Source organism: Danio rerio, chromosome 7 (genome assembly GCF_052040795.2).
Source record: "Danio rerio strain M-AB ecotype USA chromosome 7, GRCz13ab, whole genome shotgun sequence".
NCBI lineage: Eukaryota > Metazoa > Chordata > Actinopteri > Cypriniformes > Danionidae > Danio > Danio rerio.
Genome location: NC_141027.1, coordinates 51,845,330 through 51,868,921, shown reverse-complemented (window position 1 = coordinate 51,868,921; position 23,592 = coordinate 51,845,330). Strand labels below are relative to the sequence as shown.

At 36.6% G+C, this 23,592-nt stretch overlaps 1 protein-coding gene across 4 annotated transcripts in view; it reads left to right on the top strand.

The window, feature by feature from the left end:
• Positions 1-23,592, top strand: part of col4a6 (collagen, type IV, alpha 6) — a 181,012-nt gene that overhangs the window by 146,131 nt on the left and 11,289 nt on the right. For 2 of the 4 annotated variants that reach the window (XM_087261741.1, XM_087261739.1), the window contains 19 exons: positions 1,075-1,164; positions 1,268-1,425; positions 2,246-2,425; positions 2,566-2,749; positions 3,465-3,515; positions 5,903-5,974; positions 6,061-6,168; positions 7,670-7,888; positions 8,024-8,185; positions 13,166-13,336; positions 13,431-13,574; positions 13,763-13,885; positions 15,673-15,854; positions 16,196-16,259; positions 17,225-17,299; positions 17,431-17,538; positions 17,635-17,742; positions 17,892-17,963; positions 18,057-18,176. In XM_087261741.1, coding sequence (XP_087117867.1) covers positions 1,075-1,164; positions 1,268-1,425; positions 2,246-2,425; positions 2,566-2,749; positions 3,465-3,515; positions 5,903-5,974; positions 6,061-6,168; positions 7,670-7,888; positions 8,024-8,185; positions 13,166-13,336; positions 13,431-13,574; positions 13,763-13,885; positions 15,673-15,854; positions 16,196-16,259; positions 17,225-17,299; positions 17,431-17,538; positions 17,635-17,742; positions 17,892-17,963; positions 18,057-18,176 — 2,391 coding nt within the window. The remainder of the gene's footprint in view (positions 1-1,074; positions 1,165-1,267; positions 1,426-2,245; positions 2,426-2,565; positions 2,750-3,464; positions 3,516-5,902; positions 5,975-6,060; positions 6,169-7,669; positions 7,889-8,023; positions 8,186-13,165; positions 13,337-13,430; positions 13,575-13,762; positions 13,886-15,672; positions 15,855-16,195; positions 16,260-17,224; positions 17,300-17,430; positions 17,539-17,634; positions 17,743-17,891; positions 17,964-18,056; positions 18,177-23,592) is intronic. The other 2 variants (XM_087261742.1, XM_087261740.1) reach the window with 1 other exon arrangement.

The following is a 23,592-nucleotide window of genomic DNA, read 5'->3' as shown; positions in this document are numbered from 1 at the left end:
GCTTTTACAATGTAGATTGTGTCAAAGCAGCTTAACATCGAAGTTCTAGAAAATTAAAACTGTGTCAGTCTAGTTTTCAGAGTTGAAGCTTAGTTTATGTCAGTGTGGTTTAATTTTCACTACTGAAAGTCCAAACACTGAAGAGAAAATCCATCGATGCGCAGCTTCACAAGTCATAAACCAAGCAAACCAGTGGCAAGGAACAGACTTCACCAATCGACAAAAGTGAAGCGAAAAACCTCAAGGGAAACCAGGTTCAGATGGGCACGACCATTTTTCATCTGGCCAAACTTCCTGTGCAGAGCTGCAGTGTAGGAGCTGGAGGCTGGAGAACGCTGGACGTCCATCGTAGAGAACTGCAGGTTCAAGTAAATCAGCGGCGGGTGGTCAGGCTGGCCGCCGGGATCAATATGAATACTAGTCTGTCACTTTGGTCTTTTAGGAATCAGTCTTATGCTCTCCTTTTTTCCATGACCACCAAAGCATCGGCTCAGAATACGGCCTGGTCTAGAATTATGGATACCCTGGCATCTATTCTTTACATGTCTTAGATCGCATCAATAGCGCTGCACAATCTTTAGAGGCCTCGAGATGAGTATCCCCAGGTGTAAATAGGAAATAAAGAAAGTAATTAGCATAACTACTGTTTAAAGGCTGCGTCCGAAATCGCCTACTATTCAGTAAGTGCTGCATTTGAATTTAAACGTACTACTTGGCCGAAATGTACATTTTATACTGGATGATTGTGAGTTGTATTATTGGAATTCAGAGGTACTACATCAGTTTTTTTTTGTCATGTTCACGTGACCTGCCAGTTTGAGTTACATTGCTACACACTACTTGGCTGGCATTCTGTTTTTAACGTACTATATAGTATGGAAGTATGCGATTCTGGATGCAGTGATAATGTATTTAAACATGAGATGCAAGAATAAAGAGCTATACATCAGAGAAAAAAACATCTTTGCAGCAACAGAACCAGTTTACTCTTTATAGTGCTATATGACTTATCTTTAGATACAAATGTATATCATGATTTAAGCTGATGGTTGCTCCTTATTTAATTTTTTTTAGCAAACTTCATCGTCACTCCACTGCCTGGGTTTCCTGGACAGCCTGGTCCAAGAGGACCTTTTGGAAGCCAAGGCATTAAAGGGTTTAAGGGTAAAGAACTATGTCATAGAACTGAAATGAGAAGTGTTGTGTTTAATTTTTAAATGTTAAATTACTTTTTTGTACTTTCCTACTTAACCCTTTGCACTTTTAGGAGAAAATGGTGACTGCAACTGTTTGGGTGGAGGAACGATTGGTGCACAGGGCCCTCCAGGGCCTCCAGGATTCCCAGGATTCATAGGACTCAATGGTTTGAAGGGAGAAATTGGTGACAATGGCTACCAAGGGCTTCCTGGACCACAGGGCCCTCAAGTAAGTGCTTGGAAGAAATGTAATGTAATGTAATGTGCATTTTTTATATAGCGCATTTATTGTGTATGGCCATACACCCAAAGCGCTTCACAATCATGAGGGGGGTTCTCTCCACACCAACACCAGTGTGCAACATCCACTTGGATGAGGCGACAGCAGCCACAGGACAACGGCGCCAGTGCGCTCACCACACATTAGCTATTGGTGGAGTGGAGAGACAGTGATAGAGCCAATTCGGTGGAAGGGGATGATTGGGAGGCCATGATCGTAAGGGCCGATAGAGGGACTTTGGTCAGGACACTGGGATTACACCCCTGCTCTTTCACGAGAAGTGCCATGGGATTTTTAATGACCACAGAGAGTCAGGACCTTGGTTTAACGTCTCATCCAAAAGACGGCACCCACTGACAGTGTAGTGTCCCCTTCACTTTTACTGGGGCATTAGGACTCACATAGACCACAGGTTGAGCGCCCCCTGCTGGCCTCACTAACACCACTTCCAACAGCAACCTAGTGTTCCCTAGTGGTCTCCCATCCAGGTACTGACCAGGCTCAGCCCTGCTTAGCTTCAGTGAGTAATCTTCAGTGAGTAGCTTCAGTGTGTCAAAGCTCTGAGCTTTTGGGAGTGAAAACATTGAATAAAATTAAATTGAAAGGTTGGAACATGGTAGTGAAAGTTAAACAGTGTAAGTTTTAAAATGTTACAAGTTTGTATTTACAGTACTGTATTCTGTGGATTTAATCCTAGGTTGTCTTAAGAAAAAAATGAAGTTTCCAAGTAAATTCCACAATCACCTGATCAAGTCTTGGTTTGTTGTAGGGTCGTCGCGGTGACAGAGGTTTTAATGGACGTAAAGGGGAGAAGGGTAACGCTTTCTTCCCTCAAGGCAAAGGACAAAAGGGTGATTTGGGACAGCAGGGTCCTCCTGGGCCACTTGGATTCAGCAACAGCCCTGGAAGGGATGGATCACCTGGCTTTCCTGGACAACCAGGTTTACCAGTGAGAACATGTTCCCTTTTCCTAATTTTTGTCTTTCAGAAGCTCTATTGTTACTGCCAAAGGAGATGTTGTCCTCGTTTTCTGATTGTAGTGTAACTTTCACCCAATGAGATCTCAATTTCTATTTTTTTTTTCTACAGGGGGAACCTGGTTTTGGCTTGACTGGAGATAAAGGTTTTCCTGGTATTCCAGGGTCCAAAGGTCGCCCAGGTGCCAGTGGCGAACCTGGTATTGGCTATCCAGGTGTAGCTGGGTTCAAAGGAATGCAAGGTGAACCTGGATTCAATGGTCTTCCTGGTCCACCTGGACCTCCAGGTTCTAAAGGTAAGTAAAAAGACGCTTAGCCAATGTTTATGGTAACTTATATGACATTATTTTATACATTCATTAATTTTGATGAATATGTTTACATCTGTGAAGCAAGCGATAACATTTCCTCACAGTTTATTTAGATTGCCTTTCAGTTAGATTGCTGGGATATATTCAGATATCAGTTTGTTGAAGAATATTAATATTTAATGTACGCTGACTAGTGTATGATGAGCTTGGTTGAAAAAGCTACAATTTAGATGTTGCTATATTTTAATTTATCTTGTCAAGGTTTCGAACGTTTGTGAGTGTGAATGAGTGTGCAAATGAATCTTTGCATATTGCCTGTGCAAACAGAACTTTTTGACCTCTTTGCAAGCCATTCCATTCAGAGAGAAATTGAGCAGATGCAATTAAAGCATAACAAGTCTTAACACCCATGTCTGAATCACTGGATCCTTTCACTTCTCTGCATGCTCTCCATCTCTCTCTCTCGTGTCGATGGAATGGCTTTGACACACCCATGCACACGTTCTCCTTTTGATTTCTTAATTTGCACTGCTTTAACCGAATGTGCTGGAATATTTGAATGAGCATTTTAATGATACGATCATGTTCACGCTTATGCTTTTGATTTCTTGTTGATGCTACCCGAATGAACTGATTAATCAACCGATTGATTGACAGCTTCTCTTGCAATCTCTCTTGCCCTTGCATGTTGTTTGACTAGGTGACAGCTGTAGGCAGGCGGGGCTTATTGATGCCTCATTGGAAGAGGGAGGTGAGATGCGAACCTCGAAGCTGCAGCCAGTAAAAAATAAATGACAAATTTCCACTGACCTGTTTGTATCAGGCAACTTAACTGAAGCGTCCACTAATTCTGAGCAAATTTTACATTCATAATGACTTCTCTATAACTTGAGATGTCTAAATGAGTTAGCCATTCTGGAAAAGCAGTAGTTGTCACATGTAACAGCCTTTCATTGCCAGTCGTTTAACAAATGTTGTGCATGCCATTAGTTTTACTATACTAAAATGCTGGTGGAAATGTGGGGTTAAGTTTTGTTGATGAATGCAAAGAAAAAAATCTATTTTAAAAATCCTTGCACTAGGGCTGGGCGGTATTGCAAAAAAAAATTATTACAATATCACGTTTCACTCGTTTTCGCATGTGTTTTTATTGTGGCCTGAAGTGACAAGTGCGTGGTTTCTATCACTATTTTCAATGCACTTGCTGCCGTCTTTCTGTAACTAGGCGACCATCAAGCGTTTTCTCAGAGGATGACAAACGGACAAACCATTGCTGCAGCTGTGATACAAGTTTATGGAGAAAAGTAAAAAGCACTGTAGTATTTGGGTTTGCTGTGTTTTTCTAAGGTAATTAGTCTGCCGTTACTAAAACTTGTAAATTCTATACAACATGTGAAGCAGATTGATTAGTTCTACTTATATGAATCGCTGTGCGCTCGCAGCATTCTGAAAGGTTGAAATGTTTTCAACTAGGTGTGACTGGAAAATTCACGCATGTCACGTGTGCGCCGCTGGCACAACATATGCTTGTCGTGCAAGTTGGGTGCCTCTATTGGAAATGACAAACTTACACCCTAAGCTTATTGGCATTGCTTCCAAGGCGTGTGCTCAGCAGCCACATTTTAATAAAACTATAGCACTTCATAGCCAAATATTATACCAAACATTTTTTTAATCGATATTGGCAATCAAGTTTGGTCAATACTGTACATACCGATACCAAATTTATTGCCCAGCCCTACTATGCCTTCATCAGATGTGTATTACTTAAATTCACATTACCAGCTCTACATTAGTGCTTATACTAATTAACCTTGCTCAGCTAGAACATACTGTACCACATTACCACAGAGCATATTTTGGCATACCCCTTACTTAAAATCTCTAAACATTCACTTATATTAGAAGACAATGCAGCAATGCATTGTTACAACAGAAACTGTTGTACACCTAGAGGGATTCATAAACCCCATCTCTTCTTAACAATTACCTAATTTCCTTCCAATATTTCCTAAGGTAAAGTCTTGATAACTTAGCGGGGATCTTGATGTCAAAACAACATTAAAAAACATGTCAAATTAAATACATCAAAAATGCTAATCGTTTTGATGTCAATACCTTGACGTCTATTTGACATCCACAAATTGATGCCCTTTTGACCCCAAAAGTAGACAGAAAAAGTATTAAATAAAACATATTTATCTGAAAGCTTAAATTACAAACTCACACTGGATTTTGTATCCATTCAATGTACAGTTGAAGTCAGAATTACTAGCCCGCCCTTTGAATTTTTTTTCTTTTTTAAAAATTTCCCAAATTATGACATTTTCACAGTATGTCTGATAATATTTTTTTTCTGGAGAAAGTCTTATTTGTTTTATTTTGGCTAGAATAAAAGCAGTTTTTATTTTTTAAGAACCATTTTAAGTTCAAAATTTTTAGCCCCTTTATGCTGTTTTTATTTTCGATAGTCTACAGAACAAACCATCGTTATACAATAACTTGCCTAATTACCCTTGCCTGCCTAGTTAACCTAATAAACATAGTTAAGCCTTTAAATGTCACTTTAAGCTGTATAGAATTAGCTTGAAAAATATCTAGTCAAGTATTATGTGCTGTCATCATGGCAATGATAAAATAAATCGGTTATTAGAAATGAGTTACTAAAACTATTATGTTTAGAAATGTGTTGGAAAAAAAATCTGCTCTCCGTTAAACAGAAATTTGGGAAAACAGTAGGGTTAATAATTCGGGGGGGGGGGCTAATAATTCTGACTTCAACTGTATATAAGAGACTGAAATTGCTGCTTTTGAACAATATTGCTGAAAAGGCCTCTATTAGTAATAAGTGTCATTTTTCAGTGGTATTTTTCCAACCACCATGAAAAAAAGTGACCCTTTGTGTTATTTAGGGTCCAGCATACAATGCCTTTTCACCTTTCCTTTTTCTACACTCACTAAACCTAATTCTTTTAACAAGTTTAACTAACAATTAACACAAACACTCATCTTTAGTTTTTGTTTTTCAAAGCAGAAAACATTATAGAATTTATTAGAATTAGTTTTAGCATATGCTTGTGAAATGGGCCATCAGCATCTGTTTTTATATGTTACTGAAATTAATATGAATGTCAACAGGAACACCACTACCCTGTAGGCTTCCTGGTATACAAGGAGATAAAGGATTCCCTGGACGTCCTGGAGTGCCAGGTAACTGAATGTTTGAAAGTACTGCATATTAAATTTATCAAATGTGGCATTTCAACTATAATATTGCACTTTTATGCAAATATTAGGGCCAAAGGGTCGGGTTGGTTCTGCAGGATTGAATGGCCGGCCAGGTTTTGATGGTTCAAAGGGTGAAAGAGGAGAACCAGGCTCTGGGGGTCGACCAGGACCCCAAGGTAGGATTACATCCTCAAACACCAATAGGTGCATCATATAACCGCAAATCTAACAGCCCTATCACACTGAGCACAATAAAAGTGAGGCAAATTGCAGACAAACTGCACTCACATCGAACATGAATTGATCATTTATAGCACGTTTACAAGTTTGGTACTTAACCAGAATCACAATCTATATATATCAATCTTATGATATGAATAAATTATTAAACTTACCATCAAGTAGGACTGCACGATACTTCAACGCGATTTAGCAAATGCTACAACCTTCATGCACTTCATTTCAAGGAAACACAGCTCTGTGATCAGTAGTAAATCTCCTCCGAAGGTCAGTGGGAACTCTCAAATGAAAACTGCAAATACATCGCAAAAGAAGAGACCTAGAAGATCAAAATCATCTCACAGAAGGATTTATTTCAGACTCTCAACTGAGGTTTATGCAAATTAGTGTTCTTAAATGTGGCATTTTCTTTTACCTTTGAGTATAAAGTGTGTTTACACCACTTAATGGGAAGGAATGTGAAACTAGGGTGGAAAGGAAGAAATTTGAAAAACTAAACTAAAATATTTTCTTTTTTCTAATCAGTATCGTGCAAATATATGAACAGAATATCAACAATGCATAACAGAATATGCATTCTGAAATATAACATTGAATACTGCACCACTGTGAAGCCGGAAGTGTGTGTGTGTGTGTGTTTCTGTTTTTGCACAGGACAGTAAAGGCACAAACACTGAGATTTAATCAGTTCATAGCTCTGATTCAACAATCCAAGTCAAAGCTGAATATCTACCCAATTCAAAGAAAAGTTGCACGAGTCAGAATCGGAGTCAACATTGGACTAAAATTGCAGTGTATGCCCAGCCTTACAAGACAGAATCATGGATCATTCAAAAGTGATGCAAACAACTGCCAATTCGCAGAATCGCAGAATTCGCAGGATCTTCAGAATCAAACCCATTAAATCATGTGCTACCAATAAATTCACAAAAAGCTGCTTCATCTGAAAGCAGGTGCTGGAGAATTACAGTTGATTACTGTACATGAAAAATGCTTTCAATAAATTAAGTGTTTTCCTTTTCTTTTTTAAAGGTTTTATAGTGGTCACACTTTTTTTTTGATGGTCTATTTGTTGAATTTAAGTTACTTTGCATCTACATGCCAACTAATTATCATTAGATTATAAGCAGACTGTTAGGTTGGGGTAAGGGTTAGTGTAAGTTGACTTGCAAAGTTTCTTATAGTCAGTTAAATGTCTGTTGAAGGAGCATATCAACAGATACTTAGCAGACAGTCTACTAATACTCAAACAGACCATCAAAATTACCTTTATAGTTGCTGTGACATGTCAACATTCTGTTCTCAGACATCAAAATGCACTACAATTAATCATGCTCAAAGTAAAATGGCCTTTACACCTCATAAATGGCCAACTTGCTTTAATTCTTACAACTAATTTAAAGCTATACATTGAGTTGTATTTGTACATATGTTTAGGTTTCCCTGGTCCCAGAGGAGATGCAGGTTTACCAGGAACAACAAATATTGGCTTACAAGGTTCTCCAGGACGAGATGGGTTTCCAGGTTCACCAGGACCAAAGGGAGAACCCGGTGCGGTACTTGGGGCCACTCCTGGTGATCCAGGTCGTCAGGGGAGACCAGGAGAGCCTGGTGACAAGGGTCAACCTGGGGTTCCTGGCTTTCCAGGGAATCCTGGTAAGTTTGTTAAGAATTTTCGTATGAGGGTATTAACACCTATGTTAACATGATCATCAATTATTAGCAAGAGTCATGTTGAACATTGCAATCATGCTAGATTTTAAGTCTTTGCTCTAATGGGTTCAATCATAGGTGTTGATGGACGCAATGCATTTCCTGGCATAAAGGGTGAGCGAGGTGTGAATGGATTACCTGGTCCAGTAGGTCCCATAGGCCCACCAGGCGAACTTCCTCAAGGGGGAATTCCTGGTCCCAGAGGGCCACCTGGAGCTAAAGGCTTTGATGGGCCTCCAGGTAAACACGTTCTTTCTCATACTCATGAAACATCAATTTTGGTAATTATCAAATGATAAAACTCAGTATTTATCCAAGAAATTCTGATCAGATCCATTTACTAAGGCAGCATTTCTCAATCCTGTTTCTTGCGGGACCGGAATTGAGAAACACTGTACTACAGTAACCTGTACCATGTTGCTAGTAACTGTTCACATTATAATGTTTGCCAGTTCTACGCTATCATACTTTTTCTAAAGTCTTATAGACCATTGTTAGCCAGAGCAGCGTTGGTTTGGTTAAAAAGTGTACATGTGGACATTGTGTGAACTACTGTAGATTTGACATGCAATAAAACATTTCACTTTTGGCTGTTTCTCTTCTCATCAGTCTTTGTCAGTCTGTGTTTACTGAGTGTCTTCACAAAAGATATCTGTTTTCATTATTCTTTTCTTTATGGTCATCCTCCCCTCCTTCTCTTTTTCATCACCATCATTTCCACCCTCCCATCCTTCCATTTGTGGTGTCACTCTCCTCTATTTTTGGTGTTGGGTCACTTCACTAGGCTGCCAAGGTGAGAAATATTGTCCTCGCTGATGCCCTGCGTAGAGTGTTAATATTCTTCTAACACAAAATTCACCATCCTGCTATGCTACCTCTTCATCTGCTTGTCTTTTCTTGTGTTTCCTGTCCTCCCAATTAAAGCAGTGTGCAGGAAGCATGCAAGAAAGTTTTTTTGTCCTAAAATTGAAAAATAAATATTCTGTCATTGTTTACTTTATCTTTGAGAAATAATTCTTCTAATGGTCGCTATATTTTTAATCAAACCTACGAGATTTCTGTCTCCTCTGAAAATCTATTTTACATTTTGATTTTTATTCATGGGTGAATGAATCTACAGTTAAAAGAATCTGTAGGCTACAATATCAAATCAATAGATTAGACATGTTGAATACAATCTTTCTGAAATGATGTGTACATGAATGTGCTTGCAATGTAATTTTATAGGCCTATCATACAAATCAACATACTGTTTTATTGTAAATTATCTGCATTCATTAATCAAATAATTTTAATTAGTATATGTCCAGATTTATTTATTAAAACCACAAAATCAAGTGCAAGCATATGAATGGGACTGACCACAACCACACAATAGTGAAACCAGTTTATTAAAAATGATCAAACAGGCAACGGTTGAAACAGGAGCAAATGGAAAGGGAAGTTAGGGGTGCTTTAGGTTTAATTTAATAACTCATCTTTGTTTGTTATTAATGTAAGGCCCAATCCCCATTCTACCCCTTAGACCTTCCCCTTCCCCCTACCCCTCATTTTGCACGTTCACGTCAAAGGGTAGGGGTGTCCCAGTTTTCTTTAGCTTGAAGGCATAGGGCTAAGGGGGAAGGGGTGAATACCCCTTTGAATAAAGATTTTTCAGGACCACACTTGAAACCAAGGGGTCTGAACATTTCCCAGAATACACCAGCCACAACGGCAGTATTGGTGAATCTGGAAGTAAGGAGATCCACAAATTAGTATTTTTTGTTATTGGTATGAATTTTTACAACAAATAAGCACATGTTTTAATATATTCATAACCGTGTGAATAAAACGCTAAAATAAAAACCGTTAAATTTCGCTATCTATAATCCATAATCATAACTCCAGTACAACAGTTCCATAATTTTCTGACACTCCATGACATTCGTGTCATGTCTAGTGGCTGGGAATGAGCTGTTTACACTGTCTGCTATGATGTTAATGTTGTTTTTGTGTGTTTACTGCCACTGTGTAAATACACAGTACAGTTACAATCTTATTGTCACATTAGATCGCTATGATAACATAATATATGCCTTCAGTGATTTCCTGAAGATATTTAGCAAAAAATAACGCAACTGGAATAACTACAGCAGTCGCGATCGTCTGATCTCATATGAAGCATGAGATTGCGATGACATATGATGATTTGTGCAGGTGCTGTAGTGCTGTCCCAATTCTTAGGGGTAAATTTTGAAGCCCTTCCTCTTCACATTTGGTTTTAAAGGCAAAGGGGAAGGGGTAGGGGTACAAAAATAGAATTGGGATTGGCCCTAAGTCAACAAAAGAAAATGGGATTAAAATCCCTCACTGATCTTAACTATATAACTTTTATTAGGGCTGCACAATATATCGTTTTAGCATCTATATCGCAATATGCGCATCTGCAATAGTCACATCGCAAAAATATACAGTGTTGTATTAGTTGAGCAGGACCTACAGAATTGTATTTAACCACTGTATTTGTATGGAATTTATATGATTTATGCATAAAAATGTCTTACTTATAATTTTTGTCTTGTTTCTAGTCCAAATATCTACATTTCAAAGCGAAAACCAGATTATGTTACTTACCCCACTGGCAGATATTTTAACTTGTCTTAAGAAAAATCTCTTAATTGTGACTTATTTCTTCTGACGGTGAAAACAAAACCATATTTCTACTTTCTCTAAGAATTTTTTGATATTTGGACTGGAAATGAGACAAAACAGCATCAAAAAAAGCATTTTTTTTTCTGTTTTGATTATGCAATTTCTATAGCTGAATAATGTTGGGCTCCCCAGAAAACCCTTTTGTAAAACAGTATTCATATCGCAGTATTTATCGAAGAAAAATAAAGAATCGCAATTTTTGAATTTTTCCAACATTGTGCAGCCCTAACTTGCCCTAAACTAAACCAATTGAATTTGGAGTAGTTATTTTTCACATTTAGTTATTTAGTTTCTAAACTATTTCTCCATTGAATGCTCTTGATACAAAGCCAAAAGATCTTAACTTTCTAGAAAATGGAACTGAAAAAAATATTGTTTTAGTTGTTCAGCCGAGTTAATAACAGGTTGTAAATATGTCAATTAAAAAAAAAAAACAATGAATTTGACTCAAGATACTTATCACATGACAAAGGATGTCCTAAATGTCCCCAAAATAACTAATTTTACACCAAAAAGAAGTCTTTGTGCAGCAATAAAAAATTATAAATTGATTTAGTTTTTTTTTTCGCTTTCTTACTGTATTCGTTGTGCTGATTTTATTTACATATTTGTTATTTTTTCATCACTCTTTGATTCATAATTTAATCGTGAGGCAACCAAAGACACCTCTACAATAGACAGTTATGAATGTTTGAAGAAAAAAAATCTGATTTCAGTTACATTTGGGTCTGCAAATATGCAACGGACTATACAGTGCTCAGCATATATGAGTACACCCCTCACAAATCTCTCTTTTAAATTCTTTTTTTTAATAGGAAGCTCTACAATATTATATTTGTGCATATACATTAGATTAGTCAGTACTGGAGCCAAATATGGGGCTTACCTAACAAAATAACTTATGATAACGGTCCAAATAATAGTACACGTAAATTTATAGGTTGTAGAAAAATATTAAATACACATAAAAAAAAATTGTTGACATTTTTTATATTGTAATTCTTTTACTAAATTTAGCTTGAAGTAAATTGTATTATCTTTCAATCTCTAAATATGTTTGGTGACTAAAATAATATTTTAATAAATATATCCATTAAATAAATCTGTTTTGTTTAAATGCACCAAAATACATTATTTATTCCCTGAGAAATGGATACAAATATTTATTTTTGAAATGGGGTGTATTCAATTATGCTGAGCACTGTATGGTAAATATAGTTTTTCTATAGTCTTTCGTATTTAAACTGTCTGTACATCTTTTTCGTGTGTTTGAGTACAATAAACTTGGCATCACCTGGTACACTCACACCTTAAAAGATGCATTTAACTACTAACTTTCAGGTTGACATAGTTTGAGCAACACCATCTAACAATGTAGCCTCAGAACTTATCATGCCACTGTAACCATGTTGTGCTTGTGTGCCTTTAACCATCTACTGATGAAACATCGTCTTTAGTTGAAAGTAATATCTCATATACAAGCTACTAGTGTTTCAGTCTAGAATTAGCTGCTAGTCTGTTCATCCTTTCTAATGTGTTATTGTACAACACTGAGTATGCTTGAATGGACATCAATAATCAGATTTTAACATGATCGACACAGTCTGATTAAGAGTCTTTCATGTAAACTGAGATTTTTTTTGATTACCTCAGTCCAACTTAAGTCATACTTGAACTGAACAGAAATGGGATTAAGAAATGTAGAGAATGCTAATTTTAGTCACGTTATTGAAGTGCAGTACAGACATGTAAACACTGCAATCAAACTACTACTGTCGTGTAGGATTTTCACTGCATTTTGCGACAGGATAGTCTACACACACAAACACACACACACACGGCTGTTTAACACTAGTTTCTGCACCCAATGAGTCAGCAATGGACCACAGACACCTGCATCACGAAATGCAGAGGTTTTTTTCCATACAAATTTAAATTCCATTAAAACAACACTCTTTCAGCAGTTCATAATCACATCCAATATCTCGTTTGTCACGGGGGGCATGCATAAAATGTTCCTGAATAAAGGTGAAAATGGAAAAACTGCAGTTAAAGTCAACAATCAAAAATGAAACAACTGAAATTACATGAAACTCTGAAGGAGATTTGGATAGTGTGGTCACGCAATGACATTAACCCAATTATGTGTTATAAAATGTAAAACAGGATCATGAAAGGAACAATTCACCAGAGGCAATTCAGTTCAATCAAAAATCCACTCATGTAAACACCTTAATAATATTATTGTCTTATTCAGATTAATGGAAACAATTTGATTACTGATGTCCATGTAAACAGTCACTGCATCCATTAGCTTATGCTTGTTTTGTTTTTTGTTTTTTTTTTGTTTTTGTTTTTTACAATTTACTTGTTGTTAAAAGAATATTGTCTATCGAGACTCAATGGGTAAGAGTGTTTACATGCACTGTACAGTTCAGCTACATTATTAAATAAAATATGAAATATTAAAATCTGAGCCAATCTTCAAGCCAAGTGCCTATAGTGTTGTAACAAATTTTTACTCCACAGGTTTCCCGGGGCTAAAAGGCATGAGAGGAGATCCAGGGCCTCCAGGACCTGGTGGAATAAAAGGTATACAAGGAATACCTGGCATCCCAGGTTCGCAGGGATTTAGGGGACCTCCTGGACCCACAGGTTTTACGGAACGTGACGGCATACCTGGAAGACCAGGAATAAAAGGTGTGAATACAGACATAAAATCAGCCTGTCTGGGGCTCCAAAAATTGCTAATTTTGCTTGTTTGTATTTACTTTTCTTTTGGTCTGTGTTCAAGGGGAGAAAGGATCTCTTGGGTTGTTGGGGTTCCAAGGATTACCTGGTTCTCCTGGAATTCCAGGAGGTCCAGGTATTAAAGGTTTGCCTGGTTTCCGTGGACAGGATGGCTTAATTGGCAGAGATGGGCCAAGAGGACCCAGAGGTATTGTGATGACATTTGAAAGACACCTGGCTATCAATGATTTGTCATTTGTAATGATCTAAGTTTTCAGTATTTCGAGAAGAAACCAGATGGCACATATGTTTTGTAAATTTAATTCAGAGTTCACTGCAGAAATAGAATTCAGAATTCATGTACTGTTTTAATTAAAGTATGTGTGAATCTTAAAGGGGATCGTGGGGAACCTGGTCCTCCAGGACCATCAACTCCACCAATTCCAGTGGAACGGCTTGTAAAGGGTGAACCAGGTGAACCAGGAATTGTTGGAGGGCCTGGTTTCACAGGACAAAGAGGTACGAGAAATGACCAAACTGTCTAATTAGACTTCATTTGCTTTATAATTAGAACTTATTCATTCATAAAAATAAAATTAAAAAATCGGCTTAGTCCCTTTATTAATCTAGGGTCGCCACAGCGGAATGAACCGCCAACTTATCTAGAATATGTTTTACACAGAGGATGCTCTTTTAGCTGCAACCTATCACAAAGAAACATCCATACACACTCATTCAAAGTCACACACATACACTACGGTATTTGGCTTACCCAATTCACCTGTACCGCATGTTATTTGACTTGTGGGGGAAACCGGAGCACCCTGAGTAAACCCTCGTTGACACGGGGAGAACATGCAAACTCCACACAAAAATGCCAACTGACCCAGCCTCTGCTGCTCTGCATGTGAAAGTGGAAGATCTTTTTACTTGCTGTGAGGCGATTGTGCTACCAACTGTGCCACCGTGACGCCCATAAATAGAACTCATTTTTAGTAATTAAAAATTCACCTCAATTATTAGCAATAAAATGTCTATGGCTAATCTTTGAACATGATCATTAAGTAATTAAGGCTCAATAAAGTTGGTTTTCTGCCTTTGGCTCAAGCTCTTTCAATGCCATGTCCATGCAATTGTCAAAGTATACTCAGCCACAGATAGATAAGTTCAACACATGATGGGATGAGACTCTGCTATAGTGTTCTTTAATATAACTGTGTGGCTGCCTTATAAAAATGTGTCTCTAGAGTGGCAGACATAATAAGACCAGGAACCTACGTTGTCATCCACAATTCCTATCATATAAGAGGAGCAAATTAGCAACAACGCTAAGTCCATAAAAAGCAGGGTGCGATCAACATGGCTTTATATGCTCAGTGATTCCATAATGAAAAATTTCCTTACTGAGACATTATCCATGTAGCTGATATGACAACTCATCAGAATTAATGGACGTATTCCTCGATCAACAGGCCTCTTTGCTGAAGATTTAGTTTAGTAGCTTTTTGAGTATGTGTGGGTTTCAGATACTGTAGCTGCTTGATCTGCATTTGATGAAACCCTTTGTAACAACATAATCTGAGCAGTTGGAATCCCTTTATTGGTAAAAGCCATGGTTAAACTGGTAGGGTCAAAACACTACTAAAAGTACTAGTGAAAGCAGGGCAGTCAAAGTCAGTAAGAGGCAATGGGTTGCGGCAGATATCAAAGATACAAATAAGGAAAAAAAGGGATTTTGTGTGTACTGGTTTTGGTAGTTTGCAAGGGCATTTTTTGTGTAATGATATTGGTGTAACATTGTTGTACTCTATTACGGTGGTTCATGAGGACAAGTCTGGTGTCTTTGTAGTTTTAAATGCTTTAAATTCATACTTAAGAGGGTCTTTTAAAATTCGGATTTTGCATGTTCCAGTGAGTGAGTTTAGGGGTACATACTTTATTAATACATTACGCCCACGGAGACTTCACCAACACCAAGATGTGCATGTGTGTGTGAACTGCTTAATTTGTCGTGTAATAGGTAATAAAGGTGAAGGTGCCATAAATACCTGGTATGGGTTAATGGTAAATGGAGTGCACATAATGTGCCAAGAATCAGGTAAGGGGTGCCTTTGTCTCAAAACATAATGGCCAAAGTAAACTTTGGGCTTCTAGTAGAATCATTGAATTAATTTATGTTGTACTGTAAATGACAAACCTGTACATCATTTCACTTTGTGATGAAAGTATGGGATATTTGCTTGGCTTCACATTTAAGATAAGCATTACTCTCTGTACTTAAAGAAAACACATCTCTTTTTGAACAGGTGATAAAGGTTTTCCAGGGCCTCCTGGACGTCCAGGATTTCCTGGACCACCTGGCTTTGCAGACCAGGCAAAGGGTTTACCTGGCCAGCCTGGAATCCCAGGTGTTCCTGGCTCATCTGGCTTCCCTGGACCCAAAGGCTTTCCTGGAGTTATGGGCTTCCCTGGCTTTTCAGGTGTGAAGGTAAGCATTCTGTATTCAGACACAGCACAGTATACTATGGATTCATCACATCTGATACTGGTATCATCATCAGGTTCAATCTAGTTGTTATGATTTGTACTTACGTGCTATGTATATAGGGACACTGTTTAGAAATAATAACATTTTGTATACGATATGCCTGATTGTCATAGAAATAATGTTAGAAACCTTTAATTGCCTTTAAATATCTAAAAATTTGTTGTTATTATTATTATTTGTTTGATTGATATGTAATCTGGACAAGTTCTTGACCGAGTGTGAAGTTAGCACATGGATCTTGTTTGTTGTTTTTTTATATTTTATGTTGTTCTTATCTGTAGGGTGATAATGGTGTCCCTGGGGTTCCTGGGTTCCCGGGTGCTCAAGGACCACCTGGTGCCAAAGGTGAGATTTTTGTAAATCTGTGTTTATTTCTGACCTCAACTGTATGGCAAAAGATTTCAATAGAAGGCTAAAGGCAGCTATAACTGGTCTCACGGTTCGGTTCGGATTATCATGCCATCGATTTGGTTCAATTCGATATCGCGGTGCATCACGGTACATTAACGATGCTTTCCATACACAGTGTTGTACTTTAGGGGGAGGCTTTAACAAGCTGTCGCTATAAACACACACACACATACACACAGCACCACACTGTTTCTCATTCACACACATACACAAACATAGACAGCACCAAACAAATACACGCACACACACACACACACGAAATGCACGCTTGCTTGCTCGCTCGCTTGGGAGCGATATTGTGGGGCCGCCCACTCCTGTTAAAATTACACCAGAGTTACTGACCGCTCTCACACTTTATTCGGAAATTTATTCCTGCGCTGCATGAAATCTGGTCGGGTCCCGCGACAATGCACAGGTACAGCCTCAGCAAAGCATACAGCCGAGAGGAAAAGAGAGGGGAGGAAAAGTCATGCCAGAAGTAGAGAGAAAAAGTCACACCAGCAGGTGAAATGGGCCACTGAGAGAGAGAGAGAGAGAGAGAGAGAGAGAAAGAGAGAGAGAGAGGAGAGAGAGAGAGAGAGAGAAATGGAGTTCACTTTCATTCCCTTAACCGCAGAGAAATAGGGGCTTCTGCTGGAAGTGTCAGTGAAAGACTGTCCAGAAAACACACATATGCAGTGAAATTGTGCACAGTTTTTGCATTTTTAAGTAGTTGGCACCAGACGTGTTGTAAATACCCACGCTCACCTCCATATGAGGTAAATGACGTCAGTACATAATAACCGGCTATGATTATTACTAAACCAATACCGAATTGTCTGCATCTGCATCGCGGTGCACGGAAGAAACAATTAATTTTGACACCCCTAATAACCAGTGTCCTTAAAAACTGACTTTAGGTGAGAAAGGTGACTCATATGCATCATCTGGACCCACTGGACCAAAGGGAAATATAGGAAATTCTGGATTCCCAGGTAAGAAAGACATTGTTGATATGAATAAAGTTTTTTTTTTTATCAACACTTCTTTTTTGTTTGTTATTAGGTATTTTACATTACAAACCTACTTTATGAATATATTTTTGTCTTTTACCTTTGACAACTAGGTGGTCCAGGACGTCCTGGTGAACCAGGTGATTCAGGATTTCCAGGTGTCTTGGGATATCAAGGCCAGAAAGGCTTCCCTGGGGACCCAGGAATACCAGGATTTGTTGGTATGATTCAGTTTCAGTGATCTCATTTTTTACATTATATACTGTTTTTTTTTTATCTTGTTGTCACTTTGTTTTCTTTGATGTGTTTGTTTGTAGGTTCATCAGGCCCCCCAGGCCCTAGGGGTCTCCCTGGTTATCCAGGACTGAGGGGGCGTGATGGAGATCCAGGCCGTCCTGGAGGTCCAGGCTTACCAGGAGATAAAGGTTAGTTAAGGACAAATTTAATGTATAATATTGCAAATTGCAATTATTGCAATTTTTCTCCAGTTTAACCATTTGCGTATATAATCCAGCAGAAAACCATCTTGAAATATTTCTGATAACATTTCTGAAATGTTTCACTTTATCTTCAGGTTTTCCGGGTTCACCTGGTTTAGATGGACTCAATGGGCTTCCAGGATCGAGAGGGCCACCTGGAGTTCCAGGTAAAACATTTTCATTATAATTTCAACATATTAAGCCTTAAACCTGAACAAATATTTTATTGACTTTTCTTTACTTCATGAATATGTCCTTAGGTGTGATTGAAGGTGGTCGGGTTGGGCCGCCTGGTGTAAACGGACAAAAAGGAGAGAGAGGAACATCACAACCTGGAGTACCTGGCCGCCCCGGAGAAAAAGGGGTCAGAGGAGACACTGGTGAGAATCCTCATACACAAACTACTATACATGCAAATTAAGATCATCAGACCCTTTTTTATGTATGAATCTCATATATTAATTGTATAATTACTTATAATATTCATGTGATTTGTTTATTTATATATATATATATATATATATATATATATATATATATATATATATATATATATTAGTGCTGTCAATCGATTTAAAAAAATTAACTAATTAATCGCACCTTTTAAAAAAAATTAATCGCGATTAATCGCATTTAAAATACTGAAACTTGTAATTTTGGCTATTTAAATGTAAAATTATTGTAAACGCAAGACAAAAACTATTTAAATTCAAAATATAATTGTTTAATAGAATTTTTGTTTAACTCATAACACAGATTTCTTCATGTAAACAACATATATAACAATAAACAACAATATATATATATATATATATATATATATATATATATATATATATATATATATATATATATATATATATATATATATAACATATATAACAACAACCCACAATAAACCATCAAGATCCTGGCTTGACAGCCATATTTATTACAGAAATTAAAACACAGTCATGTTAATGATATTTAAATTTCAAAACAATCAATGCTAATAAAGAAAACATTGATTTCCATGTTGGATTCTAAGTGGACTGTAAAAAATGCCAAAATACAGGAATTGCAGAAATGGAAAATTAAAAATTATAATAATAAACTATAGAATACAAACTCATTCATTGTAAAGTTTTATTGCTGTGAGTTGAGAACATTAGTTATAGAGTAGAAACAATTTTGCTTAATCCTCCTTTACATTCATCCAGTTGCTAAGACTAGGAGTATCCCGCAAATGCACAGAGACTCCTAAATGCCCGCAAATGAATGATAATTTCTTGTGTGGTCGTTAAATACATTGCACACCCCTCTCGCCCCTACTCAGATACGTCGCTCACTCCACCCCTGACACCCCTCAACGGGCCTGACACAGACACACACACAACGCGCTGCAGACGTTTTGGCCCCAACGGCCTTCCATACTGGAGCGACTCCCCTCAGATTCAACACGCATGATCACGTTCATCAAATTTGCTTAAACTAAGCGTCCTAAAGTATTACTGTATTTCACAAGGATTCTGACACAACAACGCGAAGCAGACGCTTTCGTTGCGTTTAATGAGGAAACACGCTAAACTTGGAGGGCTCATGCTGAAAGGCAGAGTAATACCCTGTCTTTGACAGCTCGCGACTTCACCAGACGTACTGAATACATTTACGTAAGACACCAATACTCCGATTTTAATATGATTAAGATAATACTCTTATTAAAATTCAACCGTATAGCCTTTAAAGGAACCTTACCTTAAAGGAACACCGAGTCACGAAATGCGGAGGATTTTCTTTCTGTTTGCCATGCGGTATCAACTTACAACAGAAGTCGAAAGTTAAAAATGAAACACACGAAATTGCATGAAACTCTGGATAACCTGTGATGCAACTAATTGTTTTATACTGGAAAGTGCTTCCTTGGTCTTATCCACATTTATTGCATGTTGAACACACGTCCACCACAACAAGAAGTAAAAAAAACCTGCAACTGCGTTTATTGCACCGCAGTCAAGTGAGCCGCCACATGAGAACAACCGGTCAAGCTAGCCACCTCCAGTATTTTAATGCACTTCTGTTTGAGGAATTACGGTACAGAAGCTAGAGCAGTCAAAAACCTCACAAAGACATATATTTCAGCGGTTATTGGCCAAATGTGTCTAGTAAAAAGAAAACATGCATTAATTAAATCATAAATGTACCTTTTAAAATAAATATGAAAATATAGAACATTGAAATACATTTATTGCAGAGTTTTTTGAAGTTTTGCAAAAGTCTGCCATAATAATTTAACACTGATTGAATTCATGCTTTTTTCACTGATATTAATAATTTCTTTAGACTTGACATGACATTTATGTCAATTTACAAGGCAAAAACAAAATGAAGTCTGCAAAAAACACCTGTTTTTTACTGCTATTGCTGAGAATTCTGCCATAGTTGACATGAAATATTCAATTAATTCTATTTCAGGATGACCTTGAATCAATTTCCATGCCAAAGGTGATTGGCATTTACAGCTGAATATGGCAGAAAAATAAAGGCAAAGTCTGCAAGAATACATCACTGATCATTTTCTGCTTTTTATACATGCACTAATAAAATTTCTTCAGAGTTGACAAGACATTTCAATAAATTCTAATTCAGGATGACCTTGATTCTTTCCATGGGAAATTTTATTGGCATTTACAGCTGAATATGGCAGAAAAATAAAGTGTGGAGAAGTACATTACATCACTGATTTTTTTTTCTTGCTTTTGAGTTGACATGAAATATTCAATGAACTCTGAATCAGGATGGCCTTGACTCTTTACACACCAACTTTCATATAGAATTACTGCTGAATTTGGCAGAAAAATGGAGACAAAGCAAAAAAATTACATCACATCATCTTCTACTTTATTTACCTGCACTATTGAAATTCTGTTAGAGTTGACAAAAAATGTCTAATCAATTCTAATTCAGTATGCCCCTGACTCTCCCCATGCCAACATTCTTAATGATTTACAGCTGAATTTGGCAGAAAAATAAAGATAAAGTATGGAGAAGTACATTACATCACTGATCATTTCTTGCATTTTCTACTGCTATAATTAAAAATTCTTCAAAGTTGACATGAAATATTCAATAAATTCTCATTTAGGAGGACACTGACTCTTTACATACCAACTTTCACAAAGAAATACTGCTGAATTTGGCAGAAAAATAAGGACAAAGTATAGAGAAGTACATTACATCACTGATCATTTCTTGCTTTTTCTACTGCTATAATTAAAAATTCTTCAGAGTTGACATGAAATATTCAATAAATTCTCATTTAGGAGGACACTGACTCTTTACATACCAACTTTCACAAAGAAATACTGCTGAATTTGGCAGAAAAGATGAGACAAAGTCTGCAAAAAAAATTACATTACTGATCATTTCTTGCATTTTCTACTGCTATAATTAAAAATTCTTCAGAGTTGACATGAAATATTCAATAAATTCTCATTTAGAAGGACACTGACTCTTTACATACCAACTTTCACATAGAAATACTGCTGAATTTGGCAGAAAAATAAGGACAAAGTCTGTAAAAATATTACATCACTGATCATTTCCTGCTTTTTCTAGTGCTGTAATTAAAATTCCTTCAGAGTTGACATGAAATAATTAATAAATTCTCATTTAGAAGGACACTGACTCTTTACATACCAACTTTCACATAGAAATACTGCTGAATTTGGCAGAAAAGATGAGACAAACTCTGCAAAAAAATTACATTACTGATCATTTCTTGCATTTTCTACTGCTATAATTAAAAATTCTTCAGAGTTGACATGAAATATTCAATAAATTCTCATTTAGAAGGACACTGACTCTTTACATACCAACTTTCACATAGAAATACTGCTGAATTTGGCAGAAAAATAAGGACAAAGTCTGTAAAAATATTACATCACTGATCATTTCCTGCTTTTTCTAGTGTTGTAATTAAAATTCCTTCAGAGTTGACATGAAATAATTAATAAATTCTCATTTAGAAGGACTCTGACTCTTTACATACCAACTTTCACATAGAAATACTGCTGAATTTGGCAGAAAAATAAGGACAAAGTCTGTAAAAAATATTACATCACTGATCATTTCCTGCTTTTTCTAGTGCTGTAATTAAAATTCCTTCAGAGTTGACATGAAATAATTAATAAATTCTCATTTAGAAGGACACTGACTCTTTAAATACCAACTTTCACATAGAAATACTGCTGAATTTGGCAGAAAAATAAAGATCAAGTATGGAGAAGTACATTACATCACTGATCATTTCTTGCTTTTTCAAGTCATATAATTAAAAATTCTTCAAAGTTGACATGAAATATTCAATAAATTCAATAAAGAATAAAGAATAAAAATTCAATAAAGAAATACTGCTGAATTTGGCAGAAAAATAAAGATAAAATATGCAAAAGTACATTATATCACTGATCATTTCTTGCTTTTCTACTGCTATTACAGTCGACAGAAAATAATAAATAAATTTTCATTTAGTATGAAACTGACTCTTTACATATTAACTCTAGGCTATACAACTGAATTTGGCAGAAAATTAAACATAAAAATCTGCAATAATGCATTACTGACCGTTTCCTGCTTGTCTACTGCTATTTATTGAAATTCTCTCATTTGGCAAGAACTGTTCAACAATTTATTCTTTAAAATGACCTTGACTGCCAACATGCATCACTGATTATAACAGATTTTTTTCTTATGGCTTTTTATGCTTTGGCGTTAACATGATGTTTTTGATAAATACTCTTAAAAATAAGATTCTGTCTATTTTAAGTTTCAGACGGTTTTATGGTAAACATTTTATATAAAGTATCTTAAAATACATTACAACACACCTAATTTCATATTCTTTATTCATTCATTTTCTTTTTAGCTTAGTCACTTTATTAATACGGGGTCGCCACAGTGGAATGTACCGCCAACTTATCCAGCACGTTTTACACAGTGGATGAACTTCCAGCTGCAACCCATCACTGGGAAACACCCATACACATCCAATCACACATACACTATGGCCAATTTAGCTTACTCAATTCCCCTATAGCACGTCTTTGGACTTGTGGGAGAAACTGCAGCATCCTGAAGAAATCCACAAGGACAAGGGGAGAACACGCAAACTCCACACAGAAATGCCAATTGACCCAGCCGAGGTTTGAACCAGCGACCTTCTTGCTGTGAAGTAATCATGCAACCCACTGCGCCACCTTACACCCTAGTCTACAATTATTTTTTTTATTCAATTTCATTTTTTGCAATATGAGTTGCATGAGGACATTAGAGGACAAACTAATAGCTTATTTGCTTACAATTGTTCATCTTTTTCTTAGCCTACTTAATTTACATTGAAAGATATGTCCTTTCTGTGGCGACCCGATTAGTCAGGGACTACGTAAAATGAATGAATGAATGAATGAATGAATGATGTTTACTTTCTTTTTATAATATTATTAAGAATCTTCCATATTTTTGTATATTGTTAACAAAATAAAAACCACTTACAATAACATTTACTTTTATATAGCCTGGATACAAATGATTTATTTATTGTCTAAAAAAATTACATTTGGTTTCAGAAATTAAATTTAACAAAAGTGATTACTTTTATTTTTTAAAAATTACTTTTAACATTATACTCAAAACACTTTGGAAATTGTGCATATAGGCCTAAAAAAAGCAACGTAGGCTATAGCCTACTGTTTAAATTAAAAACATTCTGAAGACAAATTTTCACAAGCTTCAGAAAACTTTTTCAACTTGTAAATCATA